The sequence below is a fragment of the Chanos chanos genome, chromosome 3 (assembly GCF_902362185.1).
Source record: "Chanos chanos chromosome 3, fChaCha1.1, whole genome shotgun sequence".
NCBI classification, from domain to species: Eukaryota; Metazoa; Chordata; class Actinopteri; order Gonorynchiformes; family Chanidae; genus Chanos; species Chanos chanos.
In genome coordinates, this window is record NC_044497.1 from 12,726,892 (window position 1) to 12,745,199 (window position 18,308).

Consider the following 18,308-nt stretch of genomic DNA (forward strand, 5'->3'; position numbering starts at 1 on the left):
ACACAGCCACACACTCACTGAATACATCCTGTGCAGTCGTAGCCATGGCTGCCCCCCCCACCCCCCTGCTGATTTCACGGCTTGGCGCTCACAGGACTGATATTCCTCCTCTGCTGGCATCTGCCACAGTGCTGGAGCGATGGAGTGTGGAGCGTCGGGCTGCTGTGCAGTGATGGATCTCTTCTCACACATTGGGCTTTAGCACTCCTTCTTGTGTGGGTACTAATGCTGGGCAGCAGTCCAGCAAAGGCAATGGCAAGGCCTGGAGGGATTTCAGGATACACACACACACACACACACACACACACACACACAGATACACACATGCACACATAGTCGTACATATATGCAGTATCTTAATGTTTCTGTAACACATATTGTATAAAGTTAATGTCTACTAAATTAAACAGAAAATTGTACGCCATTTTCTGAGGAACAGGCCAATGAGTCTTTAAAAAGGGCATGAACGGAGCTATGTGTCAACTCACGTGTATAATAAAAGCATGAAGAATGGGTCTTTGCTTCTGTTATGTGTGCACTTGGGAGACAAAACACAACATTAGAGAACCCTCGGCTGCTGTAGCTATAGCAATTACTATTTGTTTTAGTCTGCTGAAGAGTAAACAAATGAAAACAAGCACTCGACGCTGTTATACTATACATTTCCGTCACCAAACAAATTTAACGCCCGAGACCAGCTGGAGTTCTGATGGAGACAGAACACATTTACGGCCTTTGACGTTGCCTTTGCGGCAGGAGTGCTTTTATTCCTGCACAGAAAATTGATTCAGTGTTTTGTCCTGGAGAAAAAAAAAGGTATCTTGTGTTAATGGGATCAAATGGAATGCGTGCTTCGGTGATTTTTCTTTGACTGCCTGAAAAGTGGCCAGCTTTGTTTTTTTTTTTGTTTTGTTTTTTTTTGAAACCATACACAGCTCTCATTCCCATGGGTAATCTCAGCACTGGTGGTTTGCTGTGCTGAGAAGTTCGACATTACAGCTAATGTAACGGTGAGCGATTACTTTGGCACTTCATAACAGCATGGCACATTTCAGTAGGACCGAAGCAAAATATGATTTGGAAACCATTTTAAACTTCATTTTCCCCCTAGATGTATGTGACAACGCACACTATATTTTCCACTTTGTCTTTGTGAGGCATTGTGTATGGGCGCGCACACACACACACACACACACACACACACACACACACACACACACACAAAAGGCATGTCCACAAAAGAGCACCCATGGGTGCACACATTTTTCTACACAGACATACAAAACAACATCAAACACAAAAGACCGATGTCACTTCAGCAGTTTCTTTGAAAAGAGATGATGGGCTAGATCTCAAGCACAAAGTGACACTCTTTAATGAAATCTATTTGCCAGCCTCAAGTTCACATATCTCTTGAATAATTTTCTTACATCTACAAACTTTCTTTCTTCTCTGAGTTGTGAGACATTCAGAGTGACAGGATCTTAGAAAAACAGAAGAGGCTTCTAACTCTCCATCAAGTCAACACACAGATTTGCCTTTATTCTAGAAAGCTCTCACTGGCTCTGTGGGGTTAGGGGGATTTAAAAGCAGTGGATCTTAAAAAAAAAAAAAAAAAACTCAATTAAAGCATCACATTTGAAAGCCAACAAAGGAATGACGGCACTATCTAAGCACAAAGCCAGGATTACTGCTCAGTGTGCTCTTCCATTGGGTTCACAAACATTGATAAAAAATTTTTAAAAAAGAGCATGGACCTTCATTTTTTTATTTATCTGGGCTAGCTCTATCCGTTAGCACTTACTTTGGATGTCGGCTGTGCCCTTAGAGGAGATAACAATTGTAGATCAAAGCGATTCTCCCTGGGGTACGGCCTTGTTGCTACTCAGCCTTTTGTTGATGCTAAAGTGGCAAAACAAAACAAAATAAACCCACAACGTTGCAGGTCCTCGGTACAAGACTTGAAACTATCAGGCTTTGGAAACGTAGGTTTGTGGTGGGCGCGATTAACCGAGACCTCCTTGTCCTGTACCTCTCGCCTTTCCTTTTTCATACCTTGGAAGTATGGATCTCATTAGTATGGTGTAAAAGTTTCAAATTCATTAAAATTTCACTGTTTGATGGAATTTATAGAATTATTACATTACCCATGATACTTACCAGTAACGATTTCCTGGATTTCAGAATCTCTGGTATCATAATAATCAGTGGTTTTATTTTGAGAAGCGCACAGTATGTGTATTGATTTGTTGGCATTGTTTAATTAATATAGTTTGTTAGAGTCCCACTGGCCTTCGCATTGGAGAGTTATAATGAGGTTAGGGAATGGATGCCTCCGTTCATTCAGGCTGTCACTGTCAGTCAATTAATCTGTAACCTTCGACAAAATGTGTATTTAAACAGTGCTGCCAACCAAGGTCATCTATCATTTTCTGACCAGCCATTTGTCAACATCACAGATTGGTTTTGTATACACTCTAGACCTCACCACAGCACAATAACATCCATTATATGGCCAGGGCAGCAATCGAGGACTGCTCTACCCTTCAGTGGACTGGTGGGGATCAGCTCTCAAATGTGTATCATTAGTTTGGAGGTGATTGATTTTTTTCCTGAGTAGTGATCTCTCATTTCACACATTACTCTGGCTATGAAAAAAATAAAGGTGGTGTTGTAGAACAAACTCAATGTGGATGTCACAACTGTTTATGTTTGCCTGCTCTGTGGGTGTAGAGGTGTGTGTGCGTCTAGTTGTGTGTGTGTGTGTGTGTGTGTGTGTGTGTGTGTGACTGTGTATACGCTTGAGTAAACTGCAATGTCTGATCTCACAGAACAGTGCAGCCCAAGTCAAACCCTGGAGGGCCTAAAGTCCCACTGGGTTCCCCATCAACTAAATCTGTAGTAAGGTACTTGATACATTTGATTAAGTAGAAGGAATTGTGTTGACATTTCACTCCCAACTCATAAACTCTGCAACTGAATCAGTGTGTGACCCCTTTTCCCCTTTAACTCTGATGGACACACAGTTAGTTTTCATTTGCTCATGCGGCTTGGCACTGGGCCCAAACTCTGTTACCCTTCACCACCGCACGATAATGTTAAAGCACCTCATGTCTATTCATTAAGCAGCAAGCTAACGCACGCAGAGACAAGCGCACAGAGTGACAGCTCTCAGAAGGATACAATTTCCTCGTACATTTCTAACGAGGCATGCAATCGAGCGCGCTAAAATTAGGCCCTGTGTATTTGAAGGACACCGGCTAGCTCCCACGGTGTATTGTTTGAAAGTCACGTGAGACGCTCAGTGTGAACGCACTTTTGGTATTCCAGAGTAATTTGCTTGGTATAATTTTTTTTTTTTTTTTTTTTAAAGCGCCTTGATCTTAATTAAAGGAAGAGGCCGTCCATGTTCGAATAATAATGCAGACCTGGAGGAGGGGTAGAATAATAGAGGGCGTTAATCAATATTCAAAAATATTTCGTTCAAAAGTAACTCATTTCCCAACAGAGCACTGAATTTGAAAATATCAACACAGCTTGACATATTTAATTGAACATGTAACCGAATTTAATAACCTTTGCTTTCATCCGAGAAAAACGTAAACGCCATGGTGTTTGAACACGAGTTCCTCGGCTCTGCACCTCTGAATTTCAAGATAAATATACTACAGCATGTGTTTGATATTCATTTCATATAATACTACACAGCAGACTCACTGGTCGCGTTCATTTAAACTTTTTTTGTCAAGATTACTAGATTAATGCAATTGGAGCAATGTTTACATTGTCAGAATCGCAGTTAATTTTTTTCATTTACTGCTTTTCGTATAATAATTTTCGAGTAGCTCTGAGAGATCACAGGTATGAGGATTGGTAGACACTGTCAGCGTAAAGACTTCTTAAAAGTAAGATGCGTTAATGGGTTTTTTTGCAAGGATAAACAGCCGTTCAGTGAAATCTGTATGATCATGCTTACTGTGATATCTAGGCAAGTAACGTTTAAACTGGCAGTTCACTGATGACTGAAAAGAATTATCACCCCCGCTGTTTAATGCGTGCGTCCGTGTTCGTGTGTGTGTGTGTGTGTGTGTGTATGTGTTGCGTGTGCGCATTTACGCGCGCGCGCGTTGTTGGCTCTGATGGTGGAGGCTGGAGAGACGGTAGGCGCGAAGGAATCGGTCGTCTCCTTTCTCAGTTGACCGGTGTTGGTTGCCGGGCAGTTAACGGTGTGGCGCGGCAACGACCGCAGAGTCAGTTTTTCTCACAAAATCTGTGAGCATCAAGCCTTTCAGCTACATCTTGCAGATTAAGTCTCGTCTTTTAAGGGGATTTTGCTGCATATTTTCCTGTTCTTTTCCAACATCAGCGCGCTTGACAGAAATCGAATGTCAGTTGCTCTCCTCGTTACTTTGCTCGCTGCGGTCAGAATTAAAAAGTGCTCGAATTCTTGTGGCATAGCGACCGCTGTCTCTCAGCCGTAGCTTATCATCATGACAACTGCTAAGGACCCAAATGCACCGGCGAAAGCTTCGCAACAGCAAGACCAGGTAGCAAAGTGATTTCTTTATTCAATCTCTTTCTCCCCGATCTGATGGGAAGTACGTGCATGTTTTTCATTTGTCACCCTGTTGAAATATTAGTGTTCAATCATACAGTGTCGTTATAGCCACTGTAGTCATTTGCTCATTTAAATAATGTGTAGGTTAGTTATCATTCTCTATGAATGAACATTGATAAAAGAGAAAAGTTAAATCAGGTGGTAAATTTCTAAACATGAAACCAACGGTCATGGTCAATGTCATAGCTGTGACACTAATGATACTTTTAAATGCTTAATAAACACTTCAAAACACCTTTTCAATACGAGAATGGTGGATCATTGCTAATAATAATAGCCGCAATTTAATAAATTAATAAAAGTAGTCTTTCACTCGCCACTCCGTATACCACCGCCTTTTCCCTTTTCTGTGTTACATATCTTGGTGTTAACTAAAAAAAACAGCAGTGACCAGTAAAGGAAAACAGGTGAGTTCAGTTATGAATGGTTTTCGGGGCTCCGTTGTCATGCTTATGCGCGCGCCATGATAGTGTGTTGCGTTTTTTTTATTTTTTCAAAAAACGTAGCGCACAGTACCGTTCTACCAGTATCAAGAACCACACTCGACAACGTCTTACTGACAGGCTCTCCTTTTTTTTAAAAATTAGATTACATGTTACATAATTTCGCCTCTATATCTGGCGTCTGAAACAGAAAAGGTGATTTTTAATGAACTTTTTGAACGAAAGATCAAAGGAATGATTTGAAATACTGTCAAAGTATTGGGGTTTTCATTGTGTTGTACTTTTTCAGCCACTTGGGGAGGGCATAATCTATAAACAGCAGTAAGATCCCAACAAACGTCTTTATTCATGGGAAGTACAAAGGCTCATACATTTTTGAACTCCTCCCCCTCACTTGTTGACACTTGACCTGTTACCATTTCTATTCTTAACCAAGTCATTAGTAAAGAAAAAGTGGATTTACACACAGTTATTACTGTCTACCAGTATTTCCTATGCAGTTCACATGGAGAGTTTGTAGTGATAGGAGGTGTTACAGCCTCTGGCCCTGGAAATGAATATTAACAAACAATGGTGGGGGACTTCAAAGAATTCTCATTAATATTTAATGCCACAAGATTGCAGAGCAGTGTTACTCCTGTGTAGTGAGTTTTTGGCCACTGACAGTATTCCGCTGGAAGAAAACATCGGGAACATAATTTAGAAAACCAGACTCCACTGACAGACTGAAGAAGAGTAGGAATACAAGAGGAGTACAGTGTTCTCTAAAAAGTAGCGACTTTCCCAAGTGTACATGCGGACTCACCAGTTCGATATCAAGTCTAACAGCATTTATATTTTCCCACACTGGTCTAGTCCAGGAAAATGAAATCACTGTAGAAATGAATTTATTACAGGTGCGTTTGCTTTATATCAATACCACTGTCAGAGGATACATTTGACTTCCAAAGGTGGCCATTGGTAGGTGTACAGGAAATAGAGAATCAGTTCTTGGACACCTACTGTGTAGATGGATATGCATGTCAATTTTAAAGACATTCATATGTCCTCTGTTTGAATTTTCAGCCAAACACACTGCCATATTCCAAAGCAATGAAAAGCCAGTAAAGGTTAGCTTGCAGCACATAGAGCAGCATATCTGTCAGGAGCCTCCCACTTAGCTGCTCAGTGCAGGTTCTCTCCTTAAAGATGACAGAAAGGGTAAGGACGAGAGAGACCTACCTCCCGCTGAGCTGACAGCCAGCTCCTCTTCCTCTTCTTTCACAGAACACATGAATATGAACACAGCAGAACAAATTTCTCTCTCTCTATCTCTTTCCCTTTCTCTCTCTCTCTATCTCTTTCTCTCTCTCTCTCACACACACACACACACACCCCACAATATTTCACATACACAAATACATCATCTATAAGACAAAGCCCCACACACATGCATGCACTCACACAGGACGTTCTTTATCTTTTTCTCTGAAAGCGGAAAGGTAGATCCAATTATCCAGTGCAGTGTGTCCGAGCGTGCTGATTTATCAGCTCATTGTCAGGCCTTAGGGCTGTGAGAAGGGCACAGACTCAGGGCACGGCAGGCACAACAGCACCAGAGCACAGCAATATCAGCCCCATAATCACTCAACGTCTGTCATCCACACACACACACACACACACACATGCACACTGTCACCTTACCGTCACTGCTAAAGCAGGCTATAGTTCGCAGTGCCACCTCGACTGCACGGGCATGGGTGTGTGTTTGTGTTTGTGTGTGTGTGTGTGTTTGTGTGTGTGTGAGAGAGAGAGAGAGAGAGAGATGGTTGAAAGTAGAGGTATTTTTTTAATTAAAAAAAAGTTCTGAAATAACTGGCATTCACAAGAAAATCTGATAGACAGCGAATATAGGAAGCAGAAATATAATTATAAAGCTGTGTCAATTTGAGGTGGTGGGTGGATTTTTCAAACCTAAAAGAGCTTCTTTTCTATGAGTAATTCTGAGGATCCACACAAGTCTGAAGTCCATGGGTGAAGAGATCGCAGTCAAGGAATGTGATGTTTTCCTGAGTGAGCAGCTTAGATCAACACTGGCTTTAGCTAGAGAGGCAGATAGATAGAGAGACAGATAGATAGAGAGAGAGAGAGAGGCTGCTCTTCTGCCTCACTGATCATTATTGCTATGATGGCTTTCCAAGTACATGCTAATTAAAGCAGCTGTTTTCACACTGAATACAAAAACAGAAACTTGTGACATGTCATTATCATATTATTTTTATTGCATGGTAGGTAAAGAGTGTAAGACCTACAGTCCAGGAAGAGTGTTTATTGCCTTTACTGTTTACTGCAGTATGAGGTCTTTTTCATTCAAGATGAAGTATGTGTTCAGTGCTTTGTTTTTGAGTTAACCATTCAGTAGTATTCTGCTTTGCTTTTACTCTTCACTTTTCTCATTGGGCTAATTGAATTATTTCACACCATGGAAAAGTGATTTCACATTTTAAATCGCTGCAAATAACTTTAATTGAAATACTTGTTTTAGCCCGTCTCTGATAAGAAAAATCTTTTCTTTAAAATGGATGCTCAGGCAACCTCAGTTAAAAAACAAAATAGGATGCATATCAGTCCATATAGAATCCTTTGAACTATTTTAAGGCGTGACTTAGGGTTTTGAGTGTGTTTTGTCAATTTTAATCCTTTTGTTAAAGAACAGAAGTTTCAGCCAGCAGGACGGTGTTAGGCTGACCACAGGTGCCACTCCTCCCGGGAGTGGTCACACCTTCCAGGGTACGCTTTAATATGACAGCCCATATGTCCATTTAAGACAGGCGTAGTCTCAGAGCAGTCCTTCAGACATTTTCACAGGAAACATTCCCACACAGTCTTTATTATCCTCCCGTGTTCCCATATACCACGTTTCTGCCAGTCTTTGTTATGGTATGGTGTCTTTGTGCTGATATAAATTAAGTGGTGCTTGTCTAACCTAAAATGTTCTCAGCCTTAGTTCTTTCTATTTTAGCCACTCAGCAGTGCTGCTCTTTAATGGAATAGATAAGGAGTCTGGGAAAATGAAGACCGGGCAGAGTTTAACTGGATTTTTTTTTTTTTTTTTAAAGCTCTTTCTTTCTGTTTCGAGTCCCACGGCATGGCATAAAAAAACGAATGAAATCCATCGCGGTCCTCTTTTGCTTTTATGTGTAGCACAGTGTATCATGGCCATTATTCGTCCTTGGTATGATGATAATCAATAGAGCAGCTGGGTCTGAAGTATGATGGTACCTGAGATTGGAGCTTAGCCGTTAGCGTTGTGTAGCATGTTCTTTGTGTCTGCCCAAAAAATCAGACTGCAGCAGTTACAGAGAGAAAGGTGGTACAGGGCATAATGACTGTGAGTCCGTACGGGGAAATTTGAGAACAATCTGTTTTTGTTCCTTTTTCTATCTTTCTTTTTTCACCTTCTCTGTCTTTCGTTTTGTCTGTCCCAGATGGCTAACAAACAAAATGCCTCAAAGATCTAGTATCTCTAATAGCTGTCTCTGCCAAACGCATAGTGTCAGATTTGTAGGCGGTGAAGAGTGTGTTATCTGAAGGGCAAAGATATTCCTGCTCAAATGCATCTGTGAAGCAATGCTCAGAGCCTGTTTTAGGCTCCCTTAATTAACAGAAGGTCACTGTTCCTGTCAGGAGTTCTTCTCTGTTTTATTTTGTTTCCTCTGGGCTAGATATGGCTTCTAAAATTTACCAAAAAATAACAATTTTTTTTCTGTCTTCTGTCTTCCTGACAGCCAAAGGTAGTGCTTTCTGAGCTCTAATGAGAACCCTACACCTATTCTGGAGTTTATTTTACTTTTTTATTGGATTTAGAACTCTGTTGGAGTTTTATGGAGGTGGTCTTACAGTGTCCCCTGTGTGAGATGTTTTGAAGCTATGGTGGGTTTTTTTTTCTATGAAAACCTGTGAGCTTTTTGTCAAGTGCAATACTAACGGCTAAGGCGCACTTGACAGTCTGTGTGCTATTTGATATCAGCTTCAGAGAGAGAGAGAGGGGGGGGGGGTGGTAAAAGACAAGCAAACAAGAGTTCGGGAGGAGAGAGACAAAGAGAGAGAGACAGAGAGAGAGAGAGAAAGAGGGAGAGAGAGAGAGAGAGTCCACCCTGCCTACATTTTAGCTCCTTGTCCCTATTTACGTAGTGACTTTATCTCCTCCACAGGGCTGTGGAGTATGATTGGCTGCTGGAGCCTGAGTGCCCCCAGTGAGTGTCTGGGTTGGTCCTGCACTCATTGTCTAGGCTTATCGACCTCTTGCAATTAAAGCAGGGAGGCGCGGTGCAGCCTGGTGAGGGCCATGTTCCACTGAGCCTCTAATTGAAATGCTGAATGTCTGGGGTTCAACTGAGGACCCTGATGCCCCCACCAGCTCCTGTATGCCCTGACAGAGACATTAACAAACACTGGGATAAGACTCAACATTATTCACTCAACGATAAGCACTATAATTGCTTGTACCCTTGGCTGTGAAATTAGGCTTGCTTTGTTCCAGCTTCTGTCAAGGCATTTCCTGATATTTAAAGCAGATAAATGTAGGAGCAAATATAGAGTACCACAGCTAAGAATAGCACATTTTTTGCCTTTGAGGGCCGTAACTATTCTCTCGCTTGGCGTCGATAGAAATGAGGGAAAAGAACAATATTGATCTTAGTCTATTCAAGTTGAGTGATCTATCGAGTGATTTCACACCTGCGGTACTAAATAAGTCAATGTGTCCATCTTTAAATTCCCAACTGGTCCCTCTTTGTGGTCTCATCAGTATCTCTTCAAATGAGAGGAGGAGGTTTTGTCCATTGACATATTCTTAAGGGCAGATAAAGGTTTCATGGGCTAGTATAAATAATGACAGAACCTCTGCAGGGTGTGTATAAATAACATTCATGTCAGGGCCAGGTCTCAGGGTTCATTCTCATGCTGAGAGTGTGGATTGGGCTGCTTTGTCGGTAAAGGTAGGAACAGAGCTGGCTGTCCGCTGAGTCTGGGGATTTAGGTGCCTTGAGGCTGATCCCAGAGCAGCCTTTTTTCTGTTTACGGTATGTCTTTTACTCTTAGACCTGGAGCTCAAGCATCAGCTTGCTACTCAAAGCCAGGGTCCTGCATAATCCTGCACGATACCCTGACATTTGAAACATTCAGTCTCTGATGTTTTTGATATGCTACCCTGTGACTAGTCATCAAGGGATAGGATTTTATACCTTGTGATCTGTCATTTAGGAACATGTGCTTTATGGTTCTGTATGGAGGAATAAGATAATCAGGAGAGTGGTAAGATATTGTTTTAAATGGTACCTGACATCATCTGCTCTTCCTGGTACAACCTGTGCTCTCCTGCCTGTAAGTTTTATCCCGGTGCTTCTGTGTGGAGGAGCCCACAGGCTAGCCAGATATAGCGTCTTTACCTTGAAGCTACATCAGAACCACTTTCTTGGCAAAGCACTGTCTTTGGCAGTGGAAGGCTGTGTCAAGCCATTTTTTGACAGAAAGTATTGGCAGCTGTCTTTTTTCATCTGCTGTGAAGTAATTGATCATGTATGGAAAACAGCTTCCTTGATGACATTGCCTGGATATCTGCCATCCTTCTCATATTCAGTATGTATAGAGATGATTCACACAAGCATTCATTTGATTAGTATCTTTCCAAAACAAGGTGATGATCCAAAAATAAATACCTAACCATTCCCAGGTTCAAAGAACTAATGAGTTAGTTCCTCTTGATGTCATGGTTTCTCTACAATTTGCAATATTATAGTGTTAAGCACCATAGTAATTACCATTGGTGCAAAATTAGTGAAAAAATTACATTTTTCTCATAAAATTAAATTTCTTCAGCACTTGTAGTTTAATAAGGCAATTTATCTTTTGATTGGTTTTACTTTCACCGTAAAATTCTGTAATAACATTACGCTTTTTGGTCTACTACGTTTTCCTCATTCAAATTTGACAAATGTGCCTCTTCACTTTGTGATAGGTTTAAAAAGCTGTCAGTAAAACCACTTCAAAGTGATCTTTTAAAAGTTCATCTCCTGCACTGTAAAGATGTAGTTAAATATTCATACTTACTTATCAGCCCTGCTCTTAACAGTGTGTTCACCTTTATACAGGAGTTCCTGTAAACAGCAAAATTCATGTGGATCTTTTATCGGTGATTTTCATGTAGCTGTGAAGACCTTTGTCTCTGAGGTGTATTTGGTTCCATTATTATGATTACTGGAGCCCTTAATTGAGCTACAGCTGTCCTCATGCTGTGTGCCCAAAGAGTCCTCCCTTTCTCTTTGACTCCATTGTTATTTCCCTGGCTACGCCGTGATGAACTCTTGGGCTTGTAATCTGCTTTTCTCCTGGCAGTTCCAGGTGAGTTACTGTACATGCTGATTGAAAACGGTGTTTCTGATCCTAACAAAGGGCTCCTAACATCCCCTGATTCAGAATGATACGTGCTTTGGTTTCTATCTCACGGATGGACCAACGGAATGGTAGCAGCTCTCTGATGTTGTTTGTCCTCAGTTTTCCTTTGGTTGACATTGTTTCTAGTCCCTGAGTTGGTTACTGGTGTAACTTCAGTTTGTTTTGAACCAAAGATGTCTTCTTGAAGCCAGTAAGAGCCCTTAAGAAGACTTGCATACAAACCCAAGGGATAATCCAATATTTGTCTGTGCACAACTGGCTTTTGACGCATAGCTCTGTCAATAGGTAAATCTGGATTTTTCAAGGAAACATGGATGGTTTTGTGGGCAAAGCCCTGTCATAATAATCCTCTCTGGCTTCTCTTTTACACTTTCAGCAAAAACAACAGTATAGTGGGATGCAGCTTGATTCCAGAAGATGGAAGGGGAGGGGGGTGTGTGAAAATCTGTGCAAATGTTCTTGTCGAATTGGCCCTCAATTTAAACCCCCACACTCCATGTGTGTGGATTTATCAGCAGAAAAGCAGGAAGATGAAAAGATAGTTTGTTCATGTCAAATGTTGTTTTTGCATCTCTTTCAATCTGTCAAGAGATTGCAACAATCCATGGACTTAAAATCTATAGCGCAGCACTGGTGTGTGTGTAGTTGTACTGACCTACCTTGCGCCAGATAAAAGCATTAGACAATGTTTCCGAGGTGCATTAAGTGTATTGAATGTGAGCCTCGCCCTTGTTTTCACATGTTCTGCGTGTAAACTGAGCTCTCAAAGATAGTCCTTCAGGAGCTCTTTAGCCATGATTTACAACAATGCTGTTTACACCATTTACCGCAATTTGTTGTGGGCGTACACTGTGAGTTAACAAGTAATAGGGCTTTGTGTGTGTGTGTGTGTGTGTGTGTGTGTGTCTCAGGGAGAGAGAGAGAGAGTGAGAGTGAGGGAACAAGAGAGGGAGAGAGCAGGGAAGAGAGAGAGGGAAAGAGAGCAAGCAGGAAAGAGAGAGAGAGAGAGAGATTCCACCAGTGTCAGGCTTCAGTAATAGATCAGGGTTATTGTGCTTGAGGGGACTTAAGGCATGACACAATTTGACACAGGCATTAAGAGAGATGGTGTCTAGACCTTGGCGACAAGAACCCTTCTCCCTTCTCGCCAGCCTTCTGGCCTTTTTCTCTCCTCTCTTCAGAGCTATCTGTGGAGAAACAGAGATTTCACCTCTCCAGATCCCTGATCCTCCGTACGATATTCAAATATTATCAATGCTTGCCAACATGCTTGCTCCTCCGAGAGAGACTCTTTTCATGGGTTATAGCACCCTAACACTCATAGTTATTTTTAACCCTGCCACTCAGAGTGATGTATCCGACCTGCCTCGTTGGTTAATGGCAGATATTCCACTCTTTTCTGTCCGTGCGTATCATTAAAGATGAAAAATATTCAACAAACGTGAGCAGCGGTCCCTCACTCAGCTTTCAGGGTTGTGGTACCTTTGACAGCAGAACAGTAGGCAGTTTTGAAAAGGCCAGCATACGTATTTAGTGATAAGCTTTCATCATAACTGTCATCAGAAAGGCTGAAAGGACTCGTATCATGGTCGCCGTCGGGTTTTAAAAGCCCTCTTGAAATTTATAAATGAAATATAATAATGACTGGATGATTGCATTCATGAAACTGGCTTTTAAAGCATTTATCTGAATGGGCTGGATTATAATAATATCACTCTTAGATACATCTTATGGCCTCTTGAATTACAATTTGTGATGATTTTTAGATGGCACCAGAAGAAGCTGAATCTTCATCTTTAGTTTGTTCTTGTTCTAGAACAATGTCATAGACGACACTATTCAGAGAGGCACTTTGTGTTGTCTGAAGCAGCTTTCTGTGAAACTCACGCTAATATTTCATAAAGGTCAGTTTATACTTTTCCATATTTAGCCATTTGCTCTGTTGTTCTGAGCTGAGCTTTTGTTTTGAAGGTGCTTTTAGGACAGAATAAAAAGGGATGAATTGACGTAGCTCAAGAAAAGCTTGCCTTGTGCAGTGTTTAATTATTGACAGTCAAAGCACCCTCCCTGTCTTTCTGTGTCTACACCCTCCACAGGCCACCTCTCAGTCAGGGTGCTAAAAGCCCGCTGTCCTGCTGGACTATTACCCTGTGAGACAGAGAGGAGAGACAGCAAACTTTTTTAGATTCACTCTTAACTAAAAAAGTCCCCCCCCCCCCAAACACACACACACACACACACACACACACACACACACGCACAAACAATAGAACAGCTCTGGTGGGAATAAATGTGCGGAGAAAGATCTAATACCAGAGATTATGTTGACTGTATGGATGTTGGGAACGCTGTCTGGACAAATACTGGGCTGTGAATGGAGCTGATTCTAAACAGCTTAATCTGGGTGACTATTTGAATGAATACTCCCACACGTCTCTCAGCTTATGCTCTAAAACCCTCCCACCTATCTGCAATCCACTGCGCGTGGCTCTTATAACCTACTGACCCCAAGTGTGGGTGAACTGACAGTGTCTGTAGATTCAATGACTAAGCAGCATCTTAATGCCTTAACTATCAAAGGCACTCTTCTTTCTTTCTTTCTTTCTTTCTTTCTTTCTTTTCTCCCCACCTTCTCTCTCTCTCTCTCTCTCTCTCTCTCTCTCTCTCTTTCTCTGCAGTGTGATTCAATACTGTACAGTAGCTTCAGCTTATAAGAGGGTCAGTTCATATCTGGCCGTTATTCTTGGTAGAAGATAATGGTCTAAGGTCCCCTGCAGGAACTTATATAAACCCTCTAATAGAGCAATTATTCTCAAACTAAAGGTCATCTCAGCCACCACGACAGCCTGGAAATCAATAAAGCCTCAATTATGACCAAATAACCAGGTCTGGGAATCTGATGGCACAGCCTATTTTTGGCTCCTGTTGGAAGAGTGTTCACTGGAAGACTAGATTTCCAGATGCTCCTTGTCCCTTGGTAGTTTTGTTAAATTGCTTTAACAATAGATAAATGAATATCCTCTTTTCTCCTACAGCCATTTCCCCCAAATGAAAAATTCCATTTTGCATTTATTCTTTCTTCACTTGCTTTGTCTCTTTCTCTCTCTTTTATATTTTAGTCCATTTTGATTTAGAGTTGTTAGTACAGTAATAGTAAGCCGGGGCTCTGTTTATTGTAATGGAATTGTTACTTTTTGCAGAGGAACACAGTCATTGAGTGTAATCTGTGGAAAGAGAGAAGATTATACTTTAAGCTGAAGTGATACTAATGGACCTTGCTGAGAGACAATAAGTGTGTCTTTCAGTAAGGGTTACTGTCTGTGTTTTTCAACTTCAAGTTATATAGCTTTGTGGTCAGAGATTACACTGGTCTCATCTAAGGTACCAGTGCTATCCACTTAAACACACACACACACACACACACACACACTCTACCGTTGTATAGATCAGAAGGCGGAATGTTAGTGTGTGTTCCTGTGTGGTCATTGAGATTCAGTATGTGTTCATCTCTGCTCTTCCTGGCAGAAGAGAACGTGAGAGAGCAACAGGAGCCAGTGATTACCTGTCATCTCACTGAGAGAAAAATGTTATTTGTTCTATGAACTCCTCAAAATGTTTCTATAGCCAATGACTAAGTCCCATTACAGAGATGGGCTGGACATATTCTAGACTTATCTTTATTTCTTGGCACATCAGAGCACACTTTAGAATTTGATCTAATGAAGTTTTGCCTTATCCACATGACAGCCGACTTCCTCCAAATGAAAACATGTTTGTGGCTTTGGTTGCTTTAGAAGCCCTTACCGACCGATCCGTACCAGCAGTCTCACCTACATGGCGCTCTAGTCAAACACACAGACTGACATGTACACCTACCCACACTCACATGCATACACATTTCACATCAACGCAATGTGGAATCTGACAGCACACAAATTGGTTTCTCCCTAGAAGTTAGATTGAAGTCGATCTTTTTCAACAGGTTTTCTTTATGGTTTTGTACCGCTTTCTTTTAAAGAATGGAAAAAAAAAATCTTGCTAATTTATTTTCTCGATGAATCATTTCAATGATCTAATGAATGTTGATCTCTGTGTATTTTTGAACCTATAGTGTGAAAATCAATATGGCCATTCAGGTTTTCCTTTAGAAGTTTGTTAGAAGGCAAATGTCCGCTTCTCATACTATGCACCTCTCTGCACATTTACCTCTTACATATTTCTTCTTTGCTGGAGTACCGAGGCGCTCATGAAAGGCCATTTTATCAGGGGTCTATTACTCTCAGGATTCACCCCAACGGCTCTTTGATGTGCACCATACATAAATCCTGTCGGTTAGAACATGTACAGCTGCTTTGCGTTATGTCTGCACTGCTTGTATATGTGAATTATTTAGAACCTCGGCCAAAATGGGTTGTTTGCTCCTTCTGTTCTCTGCAGCCGTTGAAAAAGCCCAGCACCTTTATCCTGAACAGGTGGTATTGCTCTGAAAGTCAGATTCCTGTCTATACATGGTCAACACATCACATGAAACCCAGTATGACAGGGTGTAGTTAACTTTTTATATTTTTAAACAGAACATCCTCATCCTATTCGCTGACAATGGCAGACTGATTTAAGACGTGTAATTATCCGTTATCTGAATACATTTTAGTTACCATCAGGAGTGTAACGGTCAGGATGCCAGGAGACTGCCCCCAAATCTGTCGGCCAGACGTCGTTCCAAATCATTTCAATTTAAAAGGCTTTAAACTTAAAAGAGATTCCCGCAGATAGGGCACCCACTGGTACCGTTTTTTCAGCCAAGAATGTTTCTGCAAGGGTTTTAAAATTATATCAAAAGGAAACGTTGTGTAGGGGTCTACAGAGAGAACTGAGAAAATTATGTTTGTTTGTCATTGCCGTGTTCCAGCTCTCTGCCCAGGGCCCTTTTTTTTTTTTTTTTTCCACTTTTTCTTCACTCAGTTATAGCCAAGCAGGGGAGGGCAAGGAGAAGGAGACCTTAATCCAATATTCCACTGGCCGTGTGCCACAAACCAATCTTCAGCTGGTTAGGGGAGAGGCTTGGAGGCAGTGGAAGGTGAGCTGCGGTGTGGGGAGTGTCTGGCCCTGCTGTTCAGAAAGGTAATGAAGTCTAAAGCATTCAGCTGTCCACCTCACAGCGTGTCCCCTCTGTCTGCCTGCCAGCGCTGCTCTTTATCAAACAAATGCTAAAACAACGCTGGGACAACATCAGCTCTCACTGTGTTCACGACTCCACAAAGCAGCCAGGAAGCAGGCAAATGATATTACCCATTTCAGCGAGCTGCACATGCCTTTTATAAACCCGTTATCCCTCACAAATACTCTGGCGAGCTGAAGAATTTCTAAATAGCGGCACCTTTAGTCTTACCGCTCTCTCTTACAGTAAATAGAGGAGGCGGTAAGGTTATGACAAGCAGAATGCAAACCAGAGGAGATGTGAGTAATTACTAGTAGTCTTGGTCTCAGATCACTATGCTGATAATCACTGATGAATGGATTTAGATGAGCATAAAATGGGTGTCGCGTCCACTGTAATTTGTCCTCTACTTTGCTTGGTCTCTAATGGCAATACAGAATGTGCTGTCCAAATGTCACCATGATATCTGTTCCCAAGTTTTGAAGATGGAATGTCGTCTTGTATTAACTCAGAGGAGATGATTGCTCGACTCAAATATTACTGTGTAAAATGGCAATATCGGATTGATGTGGTGCCAGTCTTTAAATTGGATTGCAATTTAGCATTCATTTCGCGAGCCTACTCTTTAATGTGAATTACTAATACAAATTAAAGGGAGAAGTAATGTGTTATGTGGGAGATGGAGAAGAGAGCGTTTCTGTCCTGTTTCTCATGCCTCGCCTCAGTAACTCAGATCATTAGGATATCACCAACTGCCCGCTGTGCTGCAAAATGGATCGAATAGCCAATCTCTCCCCACCTCCCCAGCAATATCCCGCAATCTTTCATTAGGAGTTTGTCCTTTGATCCACTTGCTCTCTTCTCTCTCGCTCTCTCTCTCTCTCTCTCTCTCGCTCTCTCTGTCTTCCTCTTTTTCAATTCTTGCTCTTTCTCTTTGTCAGATTAGTTAGATCGCTTATGGCCCTAATGGTGGGACTTCATGCCTTTGTCAATAGCTGAGTGCTGATTGGACCATTAAGAGGATTTTTTTGCCTCCCTGCTGAAACTGTGCTGAAGGGTGTGACACTTCAATCAAACTATTCTTTTTTACCAGTTCACAAAGAAGCTACAGACTGGTCTTTGATGGATAGGCAAATTTTCGAATGCAAAAACAAGACTGTATCTCTTCCTGTCATGTGACCTACCTAGAGGTAGGCAAATGACAACCCACGAGGCTGTATCCTATAATTAAAGTCACCTAGTGAGAATGCACCTATTCTCAGCCGAAATTGTAACCCCTAACTTCATGATTCCCTGTTCCCCTGGAAACCGGGTACTTGGTTTTCAGGAGAGGTGCTCTCCCATCATCTTAAGGTTACTTTTGGGGAAAGAAGAGCAGTGTGGCAGCACCAGGGGAGAGAGAGAGAGAGAGAGAGAGAGAGAGAGAGAGAAGATGGAACAGAGGGAGGGAGAGAGCAGGCGTAGTTAGGATTTGATGGCCTGTGTCTTGGCTCTTTTCTGTCTGTCATATCTGTGATTGTTGTTTACCTCAGTCCATTTTAGGAGCTTTAACGAGGCACTTTTACCATCCACTGCCAAGTTCCGAAGAATAGTGCTAGCCTTCATTTATTGATAAACTTCCTCTCTAAAGGGCTGTACTGGCGAGTTTGCTTTT

The 18,308-nt window shown here is 41.7% G+C and overlaps 1 protein-coding gene across 3 annotated transcripts in view; it reads left to right on the forward strand.

Moving 5' to 3' along the window:
* dpp6a (dipeptidyl-peptidase 6a) overlaps positions 1-18,308 on the forward strand; it is a 144,823-nt gene that overhangs the window by 73,178 nt on the left and 53,337 nt on the right. The window contains exons 2-3 of one of the 3 annotated variants that reach the window (XM_030767437.1): positions 9,071-9,111; positions 14,987-14,995. The exons of the other annotated variants lie outside the window; for them this stretch is intronic. Of the exons in view, the coding sequence (XP_030623297.1) occupies positions 9,071-9,111; positions 14,987-14,995 (50 nt within the window). The remainder of the gene's footprint in view (positions 1-9,070; positions 9,112-14,986; positions 14,996-18,308) is intronic. 3 annotated transcript variants of the gene reach the window in all.